The sequence below is a fragment of the Trachinotus anak genome, unplaced genomic scaffold, assembly GCF_046630095.1.
Source record: "Trachinotus anak isolate AG129_WGS33_773 ecotype Australia unplaced genomic scaffold, CSIRO_AGI_Tana_v1 ptg000014l, whole genome shotgun sequence".
Classification (NCBI taxonomy): domain Eukaryota; kingdom Metazoa; phylum Chordata; class Actinopteri; order Carangiformes; family Carangidae; genus Trachinotus; species Trachinotus anak.
Genome location: NW_027273865.1, coordinates 884,806 through 900,328, shown reverse-complemented (window position 1 = coordinate 900,328; position 15,523 = coordinate 884,806). Strand labels below are relative to the sequence as shown.

The 15,523-nt window shown below is 42.3% G+C and overlaps 1 protein-coding gene across 5 annotated transcripts in view; it reads left to right on the top strand.

Moving 5' to 3' along the window:
* The window catches only part of pak1 (p21 protein (Cdc42/Rac)-activated kinase 1), a 65,073-nt gene that overhangs the window by 23,768 nt on the left and 25,782 nt on the right, over positions 1–15,523 (top strand). For 3 of the 5 annotated variants that reach the window (XM_071496686.1, XM_071496684.1, XM_071496688.1), the window contains one exon: positions 15,107–15,326. In XM_071496686.1, the coding sequence (XP_071352787.1) occupies positions 15,134–15,326 (193 nt within the window). In that variant the 5' untranslated portion in view covers positions 15,107–15,133. Of the gene's footprint in view, positions 1–14,511; positions 14,660–15,106; positions 15,327–15,523 lie in introns of all 5 variants that reach the window. The other 2 variants (XM_071496687.1, XM_071496685.1) reach the window with 1 other exon arrangement.

Genomic DNA, 15,523 nt, shown 5'->3' with positions numbered 1-15,523 from the left:
CAAACAAATTTAAAGTAGCTGGACCAGTACGCTACATTACAGCAGAACTGCGTCAATGGGCCGGAAATATGGTTATTGTAATTTTTATACAAATTTAATTGAATAGACATTGAATTTTAGAATTGCTTTATTTAAAAAAAAATAAAGCAACTGCAGTTGAGTTTCCTGCACATGAGGGAAAGAAGATGAATTACTTAGCAATGCAAAAATATTTGAGAAGGCATCACGATTAAATTTTAGTCAGGATTAGCAATGCAGATGTGAAGGCTTGTCCAGTTTTAAGGAGTTGGACGTGTTAATCAATAGTTAAGCATCATCAATGTTGTGACACACACTGCATGTTTTTATTAGTAACAGTAAGTGTGTGTGTGTGTGTGTGTGTGTGTGTGTGTGTGTGTGTGTGTGTGTGTGTGAGTGAGTATACACATAGTCTTAAAGGCAGTACAGAGGTGAAACATCAGGTCCCCGGTTGGGGGTCTTAATGTGACCTTGTAGTTCAATTTTCAATTCAATTCAATTTTATTTGTATAGCACCAAATCATAATATACATTATCTCATGTCAGTATTGATTATGTGGAGCTGTGAGTGGTTTCGTTTGTGTGTTTGTCTGTGTGCTGTGTAGCTGTTATTGGATTTTGTTGTGTATGTGTTGTGGCTTGTCACACAGGAAGCCTCCCTGGAGTCCATGTTGTTGGTGATTATTTTGTAGTTGTATGAAGACACACACACATTTAAGCTTTTTTTTCTTTTGTCCTTTCATACTTTTCTGCCTTCATCATGGACAATATTGATGCACTGTACAGGAAAGCCGCCCCCCCCCCCCCCCCCCCCGGTATTAACATCCGTCCTGAGTGATCCCATCACAAGTGGACAGCTCTGAGTACAGGTGTGAACACACCCAGGACAAATTCAGGATGCATTTGAGAGCCCATCACTTTTTTAGCAGTGTGAACGGAAATGCGTCCTGACCACACCGACACCCTCTGCCACAGTCTTATTCCCGTCACAATGTCATTATACAGTGTATTATTATTATTCAGTAAAACCTTATTTTACTGCAGGACTGTGCACAGTGCATTGATTGACTCAATCCGTACTGCTCTCTCTCTTTCTCTCTCTCTCTCTCACTCACACACACACACACACACACACACACACACACACACACACACACACACACACACACACACATACATATAGAGGCACATTGACCCGTCTGTCTGATTGGCTAAAGACAACAACCACATACCTGTGTATTTGCATTTGAATCAAGGAAGTGAGATGTCACTCGAGCCACATTTTAAAGCCAGGTGTGAACTGACCACTTGTGATTGGATCACTGAAGACGCATGTTAAATGTTAATACCAGGTGAGAACTGCTAAACTGAAGAAACTATCAGATCTGGAGAGTTTACTAAACAACATCTGAATTAGCGAGAACGTCAGTAAAAGAAGGAGAGAGCTGTGAGTGCCTGAGCACAGCTAGTGTAGGTTTAAATGCACAGCGGGTGGTTAGCCACCGTGATGAAGAAAACAGCAACGATACACGTAACTAGGTTGAAATGGAGCAGCGAGAAACGCCACCAGTGACACAGAAACACTGCTGATGAGGTAGCTTTTTAGACAGGGGAAGGGGAGGGGCAAACATGCTATATGATGATGATGATGATGATGATAACATGATAAATCTTTAGCATCATTGGTATTTCAATGCATATACACTGTTCCCGTGTGAGAGCGGCACAGAAAGCAATTAATAACTTCCAGTCTGATGATGGCCAAGCTCCTTCAGCAACCGGCTGCTCCAACCGCGGAGTTCATGCAGCGATACCACAGGTCTCTTCCTCCTGCTGCTGTCGACTGCTGTTCCCCCTCAACACTGGCCCTGAGGATTAGCTTGTGACAGATAATTTCCCTGTTCCTCTGTGAAAGCTGTAAGCTTCTGTTTGTCTGAGCTGTTCTGTATTCAAGCAAGCTTCATAATGAGTTTTTAACCATAAACAAGATATATATAATCAGATCCTGGGGAGGGGTTTGTTTGGCAGGACTGTGGGTTTAGATGCTTTCTGTTTTAGTAGATTGAGAGGAAGATGGAGAGCAAACAGACACGAGCTGGGTTTATCTTGTGAGTTATGATGTATTGAATTAGACAGGCTGGATGGAAATGGCAGCAGTTTCCTCAATACAACAGAAATCTTTTGGCAAGGTTAGCCCACAGACGTGGCCTTGGATATTTCAAATGTGTCTGTAAAATGTCAGTTGTCATAGTTACGTCACTGAATAACTTCTGCTTGATGTACTAGCGTTTTTTTTTTTTTTTTTACGAGTGTGTTTCTCTGTCCGCTTGCTCATGAATGTCAGAGTTACATCAGACCGCTCCCAGAATGGACACAGACGAGGGCAAAGTGACTGAGGTGGTGATGCTGGTCATTCATTTAATTGGTTAATCTTTCCAGCCACTTCACATGTGATGCTTTCTTCACTGAGTGGTTATTGACCCCCTCCTCCCCCTGCATGATAGTCTCTCCAATTACAGTTGTTCTAGATGCTTGGACAACTATTTGCTTTACGTGCTCTTGCCTGGCTAATATCAGAGTCAGTCTGTCAGTCCACCACTTTGGTCACGACTGAAATATCTCAACAATTAGAGGATGGATTGCCGTTAAATTTGGTTTAGAGATTCGTGGTCCCCAGAGAATGACTCTCAGCAGCTTTGGTGATCCAATCCTTTGTCCATCTGTGATGTAAAACCATCTGACTTCCACACAGCCAAAGAAGTAAAAAAGTGTTTCATCCTGGTTCAGTTACACCCTGAGTAGTTTCAGTTCATTCAGCTCTGGCTCTTTCTGTTACAGTTGTAGTTTGGAAAATTTGAGAGAGGACTCGGTTTGTTAAAGCTAGTAGCTGACTGTGCAGTTCTCCCTCATCACTCTGTGTGCAAGGAGAAAAACAAGTGAGACTTGACTCAGGGGCTTCCCGACTGATTACATCGGATCAACTGTGTTTAGGAGGCCGCCCTAGTTGTGTGACTGAAATTTATCCAAAGCGCTCTACAATTTCCCTTCACTCACCCACCCACACTCACAGACTCACACACCGATGGAAGCGAGCTACCATGCAGGGTGCTGGGAGGTGGAGGGGAGCAGTTCGGGTTCAGTGACTGTGTTATCAAGGTTGCAGGCGTTTTCCTCCAGTACGCTAATTTCCACAATGTCATATAAAACCTGATTTCTGTGATCAGGGTACTGGGTTAGGGAAACCTGATTTCCCCAGGTAGACTCCTTTTTTTTCTGTGAACACATAACAGGGTTTCTAATCGGCGTGCATGTGCATGACAAAAGATGGCAGGAGTGGAACCAAGTGGCTGGATGAAAGGAGAGAGTGTTACATTCAATTACATACAATCCCTGTATTTAAGATAAGTGCACTGAAGCTAAAAAAAGTGGCCTGCAGAAGGGCAAATAAGTTTCCACCACTGAACATTTGTTAAAATCAGACTCTGTTGTGTCTGCGCACTGTGCTGTCAGTCTGCCCCGACACACACACAAAAAAAAAAGAAGCAGCATCTTCCCTGACCCCACAGTTAAAATTAAGTGAGCTATTCTTCCTATAATTTCATATCATTATAATCGTGTTCCCTGATTCCCTGCATGACCTGATTTCTTTTCTCATAGTTCATGTAAACACACCGAGTGTCTTTCCTAAGGACGCTGTGGGCAGGAGGAGCTGGAGATTGAACTGCCAACCTCGTGATTAGTCCCACCTCCACCCTCCACCCCTCCTCCTGAGCCACTGAATCATTCACTGAAATGTAAATGATCAGAGGACTGTGTAGAGCAGATCGTCCAAATTATCTCAGTAGGTAGAGCACCAAATTGATTATGTATGTTTTTTTAAACTGCACAGATCCCCTGCAACAAACACACACACACACACACACACACACACACACACACACACATAGTGGCCTCAGTTGGCCCCTGAAGGCAATATGCTGAGGCAGGGCTGGACAGATGGTAGCATGGAGCAGGTTGTCCCAGGGCGTGTGTGTGTGTGTGTGTGTGGGAGGGGTTCTGGAATGGGATGTCTTGCTAACAATAACCTGAATAATCAATGTGACACACACACACACACACACACACACACACACACACACACACACACACACACACACACACACACACACACACACACACACACACACACACACACACACACACACACACACACACACACACACACACACACAGACAGACAGACAGACAGACAGACAGCTAGTTAATCATACCCTGTGTATGTGTATATATGTGTGTGTGTGTGTGTGTGTGTGTGTGTGTGTCCATTTTCTTCAAAGGGCCGTTTGATGGTTGAGACTTGCTTTGAGGGTTCAGGTTAGAATTAGGTTATGGTTGTGGTTGGGGCTAGGCATTTATTTGTGATGTTTAAGGACAGGGTTATGAGGCGAGGGAATGCATGACGGGTCCCCACAAACCCAGCTGTACAAACGCTCAAAAATAAGACACTGTGACAAATTTGGTGAAATTATTTTTTGTGTTCTTGTACAAAACCTATAATTAAAGAAAGCATTGAAAGTATCTGTCAGAGTTTTCGGGAAGTCACGTTGTGAGAAATTGTAGTTATAAGGTTAGATGTACGACATCAAGTCTTCCAACATGTTTCAGTCTATTTCTCTAACTCTAGTATTTCTGGGATTGTTGTGAGTACAGTTCAGTATTGTTTATGTTGATGTGTAGTCAGTCAGGCCTTCTGATTAGACAGGAACTGTTGTTGTCAGTGAAAGTCTTATTTTGTATTCAAAGTTAATAGACTTCAACTGCAACCAACAATTATTTTCAATGTTGATTAATCGGCAGATTATTTTCTAAATTAATCCACTAATTGTTTGGTCTGTAAAAATCTCCCAAGCTACATGTAGCAAATGATCACAATTGAGAAGCTGGAATTTGAGAATTGCTGCTCTGGAAAGTGATTTATCACCTCAGACACAGGAGGAAAACTTGACTAATGACACATAGGTGCCTGAAACTCTGAAAGTTGTCTAATGAGGACAAGTGAGGACATAGAGTGAGGCTGAAACATGAGGAATTATGGGTAAAATGAGAGGGATTTTGACATTTGATAACTGATTATGCTTTTTTTTTGGCCTCACTTCTGCAGTTGTTATTCCCTCAGGCAAGGCACTGAACACCCACAACTGATCTTCTGAAGTGTGTGTGTGTGTGTGTGTGTGTGTGTGTGTGTGTGTGTGTGTGGTTTGCGCGTGCGCTTGTGTGCATGTGTGTTCCCTGCTAAGATACAGTCTGTTATTTGGACACGCACTCTCTCTCTCTCTAACTTCATCCACTCTCTTTCTTTCTCTGCGTCACTTTTTCTGTTTCTCCTTTTATTCTCTTGTTTTCTTTACTTCTTCCTGTCACTCTCCTCTCCCTCTCTTTTTGTGCCTCCGTCCCAGTGGCGTTCTCATAAATGCAATGTGAATAACACTTAAAGCCTCTTTTATAAAATTCCTGCAATGTCTTCATCACATATATTATTTCAGCCTGGACAGACATGTATGTAAACTGCGACTTGACTGGTTTGTGAAGGTATACAACCACAAGGCGGTAATTCTAGTTCTCTGTCTCTGTCTCTTGCCTCATCCCTGTCAGGCTCATCATGTCCTTCGTTCATGCCGAAGAAAAGCACCCCCCCCCCCTTCACTCTCAGCTTTTTTGCTTTTGCCTCAACTGTCCTTTTATTTTGTTTGGCCATGTCCTCCTCTTCAAAATTACCATCTGTCTCTTCACCACACACACAAACAAACACACACACGCATCGTGATTGCCACCTGACAAAAGACAGAAGACTCAAGGTTTGTGCTGAACAGCCTTAAAACAAAACACTGTTCCTCAGATGTGATTGATAATGAATGACAGTGGAGTGTGTGTGTTGGGGCGTGCTGCTATTTTAATATATGTTACTGTTTACTAAATATACTTTTTATTCCAAATGTGTCTAAAATGTTTTCAAAGGATGAGGCTTGTGTTATTCTGTTGTGTATTGTTTACCCTGAAAAGACCAAAACCAACACTTGATTTCCCTGCCCCGTCTGTGGCTCTCAGCCCTGACTCCACTGATTCCCACTCAATCATAAATGTTTAAAAACTGGCCAAAAGGTTCAGTAATTTCCTCATCGTTGATCCGAGTTGTTCTGATTCTGAAAGTAGAATCGGAAACGCCTCCCATGCTGCCTAAAATCCTGGATGTCAAATGGGAGGGTATGCAGGTCTATGCACTGATCTGATACCGTGTAATGTATTGATAAACTAGTTTCACACCCAGATAAAAGTTTTTTAACAGTTTTCCTGGAAATCAATTCTTCTTTGCTGCTCTGAAATGGTATCCTACACAGGAAGTTGCACTGCACAGCCACTGGGAGCAGTGAAGAAGAACTGATATCTGTTAAATAGCATTAAATTTGTGTCAGTTAACCTTGGCCAAGTTGTCCCAAGCTTTTTGATCCATACAAGCGTTTGATCACTGTAAGGATTCAAGGAAACTTTATTGTTATTCCAAAAAACATGTTATACATGAGTCAGAACGTGACTATGTTCTGAGGCCCTGGTAGACAATAAATAATTAAAATAAATGCAAGGGAAATAGCACATACACATTCACCCCCCCACCCCCCCCTTCCTCCCCTCCCATCCTCCCCTCCCACACTCACACTAACCCTAAAACAATGAAAAATACCCACTAACATCTCTGTACAATTACATTAACAATCTGTGCAGTCCCATGAAGTGCATACAGCTGTGCATTATTGCACATTAGCGATATAGATATAGTGAGCATGTACTGACAGAATCTAGTGAGTGGCAGCGTTTATGAGCCTCACAGCCTCTGGATGAAAGCTGTTCCTCAGTCTTCTTGTTCTGGCTCTGATGCCTGCAGGGAGCAGGGGGCAAACAGGCCATGAGCCGGGTGGGAAGAGTCCTCCATGATGCAAGCAGCCCTGCTCCTGCATCTGCTGGTGTAGGTTGCCAGTGATCTTCTGCGCAGACTTGACGACCCGCTGCAGAGCCTTTCTGTCTGCAGAGCAGTTTCCATACCACACAGTGACACAGGAGGTGAGGATGATTTAGACCAGCCCGTCTCAGCCTCCTCAGGAAGTACCGTCGTTGGTGAGCCTTCTTTATGAGGCTGCTGGAATTCATCTGGAATTGACATTTTCTGTCAATGTTGAGTCCAGACCTGTGGCTGCAGCCACCCACTGCTACAATCATTATTATTAGTCCATTTATTATTATTATCACTATCATTATTGTCTTATGTGTCCACCTCATCTGCTGTGTCCTAATAGGTTGCCAGGTTTGTGGGCCTCGCACTAGAAATCACCCCAATCCTGTTTCAAAAATACAACATCTAGAAGAAGAAAATGGAAATGGAAATATTTAATAAGAAAAGGTCAAGTCTTTCGGAAGTTATCTGGCTGAAGTCTTAAGTCTCAAGTCATGAACACCAAGTCAAAGTGTTTTCATTTATTCATTTGCTGACAATACTTGAATATAGAACAACGGTCAGGATGTATCCTGTAAACCAGGGACTCTCCTGAGGTTGGAACTTTAAAGACCCAAATTATAATGGGTGTGGTTGAGAATTTGTGTGTGTGTGTGTGCATGCATGTGTGAGAGAGAGAGATACTCAGTGCATCTGAACTTGAAAATGGTTTCTATGTGAGGTTGTGTGTTTGCATGGGGATTTGCACATGTATCCATGTGTGTGTGTGTGTGTGTGTGTGTGTGTGTGTGTGTGTGTGTGTACATATTTTGTCAAGTCTGGTCTGTAAAATATGTTAAAATATACATTTGAAGTCTGGGCCTTGGGGTTCATCTCATTACTGTGCCAAAATGATGTTAGAGTCGACTGCAGACAGATGTGTGTGTGTGTGTGTGTGTGTGTGTGTGTGTGAATGTGAATGTGAATGTGAATGAAATGATGTATTTGCAGAATTGATCTCATGTCAAAAATCTGCATGCAGATACATAAATAAAGAGATTGTTTTTTGTTTTACCTCAGTCCAAGGTCAGCAAGTAGATTTGGCCTCAGGCCAGTGTTTGTCTAATCCATTGGATGGTGGGACGGAACATAACCAAAGACTGATTTAAGAAATTGATTGATAAAAATGCAGCTGGAATTTGCCTCACAGTCAACTGTTATACGTTTGAATACTGAATATTGTTGGACTGGGTTTAAACTTGGTCCATGACTGGACCATGTATGGATGCCAACTGGGGGCGTAGGCCTACACCTCTTGTTACAGGCAGTCCAACCAGCCCCTCTGGTTCGCCAGCTGCTCGGGAACTGCAGGGGAGTCCACTTCACTGAGCCTTGTCACGATTACAGCAACTTCTTGCATTACATGCATCATTATTACTAAAGGAGGCAGAGGAATAACTAAATGTAAGACACAGAACAAGAGAGAGGAGGAGCGTGGAAAGGAGAGTGAGAAGTGATTGGTAACTGCTGAAGAAACTAGCAGATCTGAATAGTATGTAAAGAGAAACACCAGCAACTGGAAATGAGATAATATGCACCACAGTAATAAAAGCCCTGTTAATAAATAAAAGCTTTATGTCCACTGAAAAACTAAAGGGCTTTTAATTTGAAAAGATTACATGAAGTGTTGAGTTTGTATTAGCATGTAATGCAGTAACTTTAACAACGGGAGCAACTGAAAACAAGGTTTCATACTGAAACACCACCATGACCAATTCTACATATCAAACAGGGGGAGGCAGAAATAAAGACCTGTCTCTAATAAAAGTCTGTTACATTCTGCAGTTGAAGTAAATAAAACATAAACTAATGTGGATCCAGACAGAGGCTGTGTGGGAGACAACTTTTTCTCTGAGTGATCATTTTAAAGTGAATACAGCTGAAATCACAGCTCAGTCTTTGTTTTTAACTTCTGTGTTTGGTGATTTTGTCAGACGATGTATGTCCGCTATTTCAGAGGTCTGTCAAGGAAGCAACAGAAGCTTTGGAACTTCGGTCAGAACTTTTCAGAATAAAAGAATGAGTAATATTAACATGGTAATATTAATATAATAAGTGTCCTTCAGGCGTGGGGAGATTCTCTATTTGGACATTGTAGCTAAATGTGGGACTGTAAGTCCAATATTGTAAGAAATCAAATCTGATGATCTAAATAATCTGGTGGGCCAGATATTAATGCTGGTGGGCTAGTTTTGTGCCAGTTACCAATCACTGAGCTATGAGATAAAACTAAAACTATTTGGTCCATTGTCATTTGTTGTTTTATGTGTCCGTGTCTAAAATCCAGATATGTTATAACACACTCCATTCCATGGCTGCAACTATGGATTACTGTCATTATCAAAAATGTCCATTGCAGTTTCCCAAAGACCCCAGAGGGATCTCTTCCTGACCAGTAGTCCAAACCCCAAAGACATCCAGTATGTGTAACTGTCACATCTGAGAGGCTGGAACCACCAAACATTGATCAAACAATGAGCAGATTTGCTTTAAAATGAAACTTGTTAATTTATTTCCTGTCAGTCGACTAATAGATTAATCTTACATACGTGACATTGTGTGAGGAGGTCTGCAGTACGCTTGCTGTTTTACTGACTGCATACTGTATGTTGGCAAATGTGCACACTGTTTTTTTAGTCGTACAATTACATTTGTGTTTTTTCTTTTACCATAATTCTAGCCTAATTCACATTAGATGGCTCATTGGTGCCTTCAGCAAAACTAGCTTCTAACTGATTCAATTGAAAATGAGCATATACCATGGCAAGAAAGAGAAAGAAATGAGAAACATGTGGCCTACACAACGCGTTATATGAACTAATCAGACTGCTGACCAGTTGTAGCTGATGGGGTATAGTGGAAGACTAGGTGCATCCTGAACTGGCTCCAGCAGCAGTCCAAGCTAAAGCAGATAATGCAACAAGCATGTCAGATCTTCCTTCTAGGAAATGTTTGCCTTGGCAGGGGGAATAAAGAGATACAGTGTAGGAGGAGTGTTCCTGTTTAAAATGTAATGAGGTGCACTACTGTGTGTGTATATGTATGTCTCAAAAGGGGTTAGTGTATGCACGGATGGTTCTGTGTGTGTGTGTGTGTGTGTGTGTGTGTGTGTGTGTGTGTGTACTTGTACTTGCTACATAGTAAGGACCAAAAAAAGTATTTTACTAACAGAGTGAGGACATTTTGGGAAAGTGAGGACATTCTGGCCGGTCCTCACTTTTTGAGACACCTTTAAATCACATGTTGAGGGTTAAGACTTGGTTTTAGAGTTATGGTTAGAATTAGGTTTAGGTTAAGGTTAGGGTCAGGGTTAGGGTTAGGCACTCAGTTGTGATGGTTAAGGTTAGGGTAAGGGGCTAGGGAATGCATTATGTCAATGAGTGTCCTCACAAAGATAGAAGTACAAGTATGTGTGTGTGTGTGTGTGTGTGTGACGTCCTCTTCCAGTAAACGTGGCTGCAGAGGCTGACACGGTGTTTCCAGGAAGTGCTGACACTTAATTGCAACTATCTCTTGAAGTGTGTGTGTGTGTGTGTGTGTGTGCGCGCGCTCGTGCATAATGTACTTTATGTGAACATATACAGTACCTCTTGGTATTGATGTATATTTTATAGATAGTGTCTCCATTTGCTTTACAGTAGTAAAATAAGGAGGGATGGAGATAAAGAGCGAGCGAGGTTGATGGATAACAGAGAGATGGAGAGAGAGAGAGTGATGAAGGTGAGAGTGCAGGTAAATGGGTTTTATTGAATCTGTGTATTGACATGAAGCAGAGATGTGATCGCAGCAGTGAGACGTCCTTCTGAAGACTGAAGGCTGTGACTGATGAAGAATAAAATATGAGCTGAGAGATTCTCTATTTTAAAGCTGCACTCATCAATATTTTAAAAACATTTTCATCACCTGGTTTATCATATTTCGGCCCTAACCTCCACTTGTATGGTTGAAGCAGACAGCTGATGCTGTCTTACACCCAGGATCAATATAGGGGCCGATGTTATGTTAATGGATCGGTAGCAGGGCTAGGTTTAGCCTGATATATTAGGGTGGGCTGGTCGGTGACCAAATCACAACTGACTGGTTGGGCAGGACATTCATTTGGGTGCCCTGCTACCTGGATCGATAGCGGCTGATATAAACCTGATCAATAATCAGTCCTTCTCCTGTGTTATGTCCACGTCAGCCTGCAGCGTAGCATTTCCCTCTCCTTTTTCTTCAAGATTTTATTTTATTTTTTTCATCATTACCACCTTTATCTGATAACAGCAGCTGTGAACGTTGTGCTAAGTGCCACCCGAGTGTGTTAACGATGCACTGGTGCAACATACTGTGAGTTCGCCTCCGCTCAGCAGACGCAGCCTCGAACTCTGACTCTGACTCAGTTGTTAGATTTAAATAACCAATGGATTCAGAGCTGCAGGGAGTCTCAGTTTATCTGGCTGAACATTCACAGTAATGTGGGTCAGAGGAACTGATCAGACATGATTCACTGTGATGAGGAGCAGAGGACGGGAGGACTGAAGGAGAGGAGGGGATGAGAGGAGGTGGAGAGGAAAAGAGTTTGGAAAGAGAGATGCATGAAGTCCAAAGAGAAGAGGAGTGAGAAAGTTGTTGGCTGGAGAAATGGATGGGTCGGCCATGACAGCTCCGACAATCTGTGACTGTGTGTGTGTTGGAATTCTAGATATCATATAAGGTCTGTGACACTGTGTGTGTGTGTGTGTGTGTTTGACCAAAGCTGTGTGACAGATGTCTGATCCTGTGAAGTCTGTCTTGTCTCTGCACACAGTAAACAAAGACTGTTTTTTTTTGTTGTTGTTTTTTGTCAGGTTGTTTGAGCCGCAGCTTCTCCAGCAGGAAGCTTTGCTCCATTTCCTCTTGGTTCCAAACGGATACTTTCACACTTCAAAGATTCATTTTGAAAGTTTGATGATTCTCTTGAGGAGCAACGGCAGAGTTCTGACTCTTACTGCTGCCCGGCTGTCAGCGTTGCGTGGTGGTGTTGTGGTGTGTGTTCTCGAGCTGTGTGAAGCTGAAAGACAGAGAGCCAGTACATGGCCCTACACACACAAGACATCATATCAGATATAAACTGAACAGATCAAACACACAGCGGCTGAAGCTGAGCTGTGAAGCACGGACTGTAAATGATGTAGTGGAGACACTGTTTCTAAATGATGTCCGTACGGACATTTCTTGTGACCAATCAGCTGACCTGAACAGTGTGATGTATCAGCTCAGATAGGTGCACCAAATGAAGCTGATGGTTCAGGACAGAGTTTCTGTGTGAATGGGAAAAACCCTCTGACTGCTATGAAGCTCACCTTACTCATGATCAGTTTCAGAAGATCACTTAACCTGTGACTGTGTGTGTGTGTGTGTCATGTAGCAGACAGTGTGTGGGTTTGTTTGATAACAGGACTCTGCTGAAACTGAGAGGGCTGTCTGAAATATGAGACCTTAGCTGTCTCATGCCAACAGTCTGTGTGTGTGTGTGTGTGTGTGTGTGTGTGTGTGTGAGACCTGTGAGAGTTTAGATCAACAGACAACAAAGGGACCATCACTTCCCTCTAAACAATAAACAATGACTGATGTGTGACGACAGTAAACACACGCCACCTATTTACGTTTGGGTGATATAGTGTGTGTGTGTGTGTGTGTGTGTGTGTGTGTGTGTGTGTGTGTGTGTGTGTGTGTGTGTGTGTGTGTGTGTGTGCGTGCGCGTGCGCGTGCGCGTGTGCGTGTGTGTGTGTGGGGATTGGCTTTAGTTTTCCTCTGGCCTTTTAAGAATCTCTGTGTGCGCTTGTTTGAGTGTGTGTGTGTGTGTGCCAATATTTCCCACTTGCTCATGTGACTCACCTGGTGACATTACTCTGTGACATCACCATCTGTTGGAGGAAGGGGTGGTCAAAAGGCCGGCGGAGCCACACACTCTCAGTCACTGTGCTTCAGCTGTCAGCAGCCGCGGCCTCTCCTCAGAGTCATCTCTCCACTGTTCACATCTGCCTCTGTTAAAGGTGCTGTATGTACGTTTTTGCCATTGCTTCATAGCTAATGTTAGCATTGACAGCAGTTTACTTAGCAGTCGAGAAGAAACTTTGCAAGTTTAGCCTCAAGCTTCATTCTTTTACTTGCCACTGTCTCCAGCGGGGTAAAGCGGTGCCAGTATTAACTATTTCTGACACTTGTTCTCTTCTGCTGAAGTTAGCATGCTAACTAGCTAGCCCAGGCATGTTCTGTTTTATAATATTACTTTGCAATTAAAATTTTATTTGTTTTTATTCCCCTGTTCATTTCCATTCATTTTCATTTTGACACAACTTCCTCTATTTATAATTGTTAAGTTTTGACTAGTCTTTAACCTTGAAGCCAAACTTTCCTCTTTTTAGTCTTAAATCTTTATTTTGTTCACACAATTCAAACATCCGGGTAAAAGACATTAAGTTATAGAGTATCGTATGTGGATATGAACTGGGGTGAAAGGAAGCTACAAGGCTTTTATATAAACACCACACAACAAGACAAAGAATGCAGAAAGAGCAAAATCAGATACAAGAAATTAGAAAATGAGAGAAGAGGGAACTTACTATCAAAAACTCCCCGAAGACTGAAATAAGTCTGTTAAAACTGATTAACTGTTTCTTTCAAATGTTGATTATATTTAAACCATTTCCTATTGTTTGTTATCAGTTATTCTTTCAGACTTTCTCCAGCCTGCAGAACAGAGCAGCCGCTGATCAAAACTCCTTGTTGGGAGGTTATTATTTCCACTGATGCTGTTCACACACGTCTAAGGTTTTGCGAGAAATGAAAAGAGACACAGTGAGAACTGAGTCCACCACTCCACAGAGACACACAGACTCTGTGGCTTTGTGCTGTAAAACACTTTCTCACAGGTCCCTCAGATGTTAAAGGGCCATTGATTTAACACATGAAGATCAGTTTGTTGGTCACCCTGAGTACAGTGCTTTGTCATGTCTAGAAAATAACCTTGGGGGTATTGTCAGAGGTTGTCTTAGTTTGGTAGGTCTAAAAAAAGATGCAGTTGAATTGCATTTTGGGAACTGTAGGATCCTGTGTGTGTGTGTGTGTGTGTGTGTGTGTGTGTGTGTGTATGTGTATAATACTTTGACCAGGCAGAAAGATGCTCATTTCCCACTCACAGCATTTATGCCTGAGTCACTACACACACACACACACACACCCTGGTTTAGTCAGCATATTGTTTGTAGATCAAACTACTCTGAGCAAATGGTTACTCTGGTTAAATGGTTTCTTTCTTTCTTTCTTTCTGATCTGATCTTTTCTGAAATCAATTCCCTTACTTTGTTTTCTTTATATTTTTACTGTGGATCAATTTAACTATAAAAGTCATCAGTGACACTGTTTTTGTTCCGTTTGAATTTCCCACAATGGTGCCAGTGTTTACTCTCTTTGTTTATTATTAATAGAAAGACAGCAAGGAAGGTTTATGTGTGTGGCGCCTTTCAACGGCAAAGCAATTCAGAGTGACGCAGTACAGGATACAGGAAGTGGAGACAGGCTGCTACACATTGCCGTGGCGAGTGGGAGAGAGAAAGAAAGAAAAGAAAAAGCAAGGTAGATTTAAGAAGCTAACATCATGTTAGATTATTATTACCTATTGATGTTCACTCCACACGCTCCGCAGGCATAGTGGGATACATCCTGTGTTTCCAGCGCAATATAAAACAACATGAAAATAAAAAGACACTATAACTAGGATTTAAACAATAAAATAAAATAGAAGATGCATATAAGATAATATACAATAAGCCATTGGTGATCCTAAATAAGTCATTTGAAAGACCCTCTTTTTTAAATGATAAAGAAAATACTAAATACTAATGAAAGTGATTCTGATTTCTGGCCGCCCTGATATTCATATGGAGATGGTTGACACTCACTGACACATATCTGCTATTAATCAGTTAATCATTATTGTAACTGCTGTGTCTTCTGAATTCTCGCCTGTGATTGGATAATTTTCCCACCACTCAACCTGCCCTCTCTGTGTGTTTTCTGCAGGAGTGGCCGGCTGCATCTTCGCGGAAGATGTCTGATAATGGGGAGGTCGAGGACAAGCCCCCAGCTCCACCCATGAGGAACACTAGCACCATGATCGGCTCCTCCAACAAGGACCCCACCCCACTCAACCACGGGTCCAAGCCCCTCCCACCAAACCCAGAGGACAAGAAGAAGAAAGATCGCTCAATCCGTTTCATCCTGACCGGAGGAGGTGATAAGAGTGAGTATGGAGACTGCGGGGCTGTTCTCTTGTTTGGAAAGTGTTACGTTTGGAAACTAGATGGGAAACCGGAATTTCTAAGAGCCTCCTCTCAATAAGTGCAGACAGTCAGATTGCCCTTGAGCAAAGCGTTTCAAACATTTACCCTGAGCTGTAAATGTTTTGACAAATGTTTTGTCCCTGTTGCTGTAATGTGG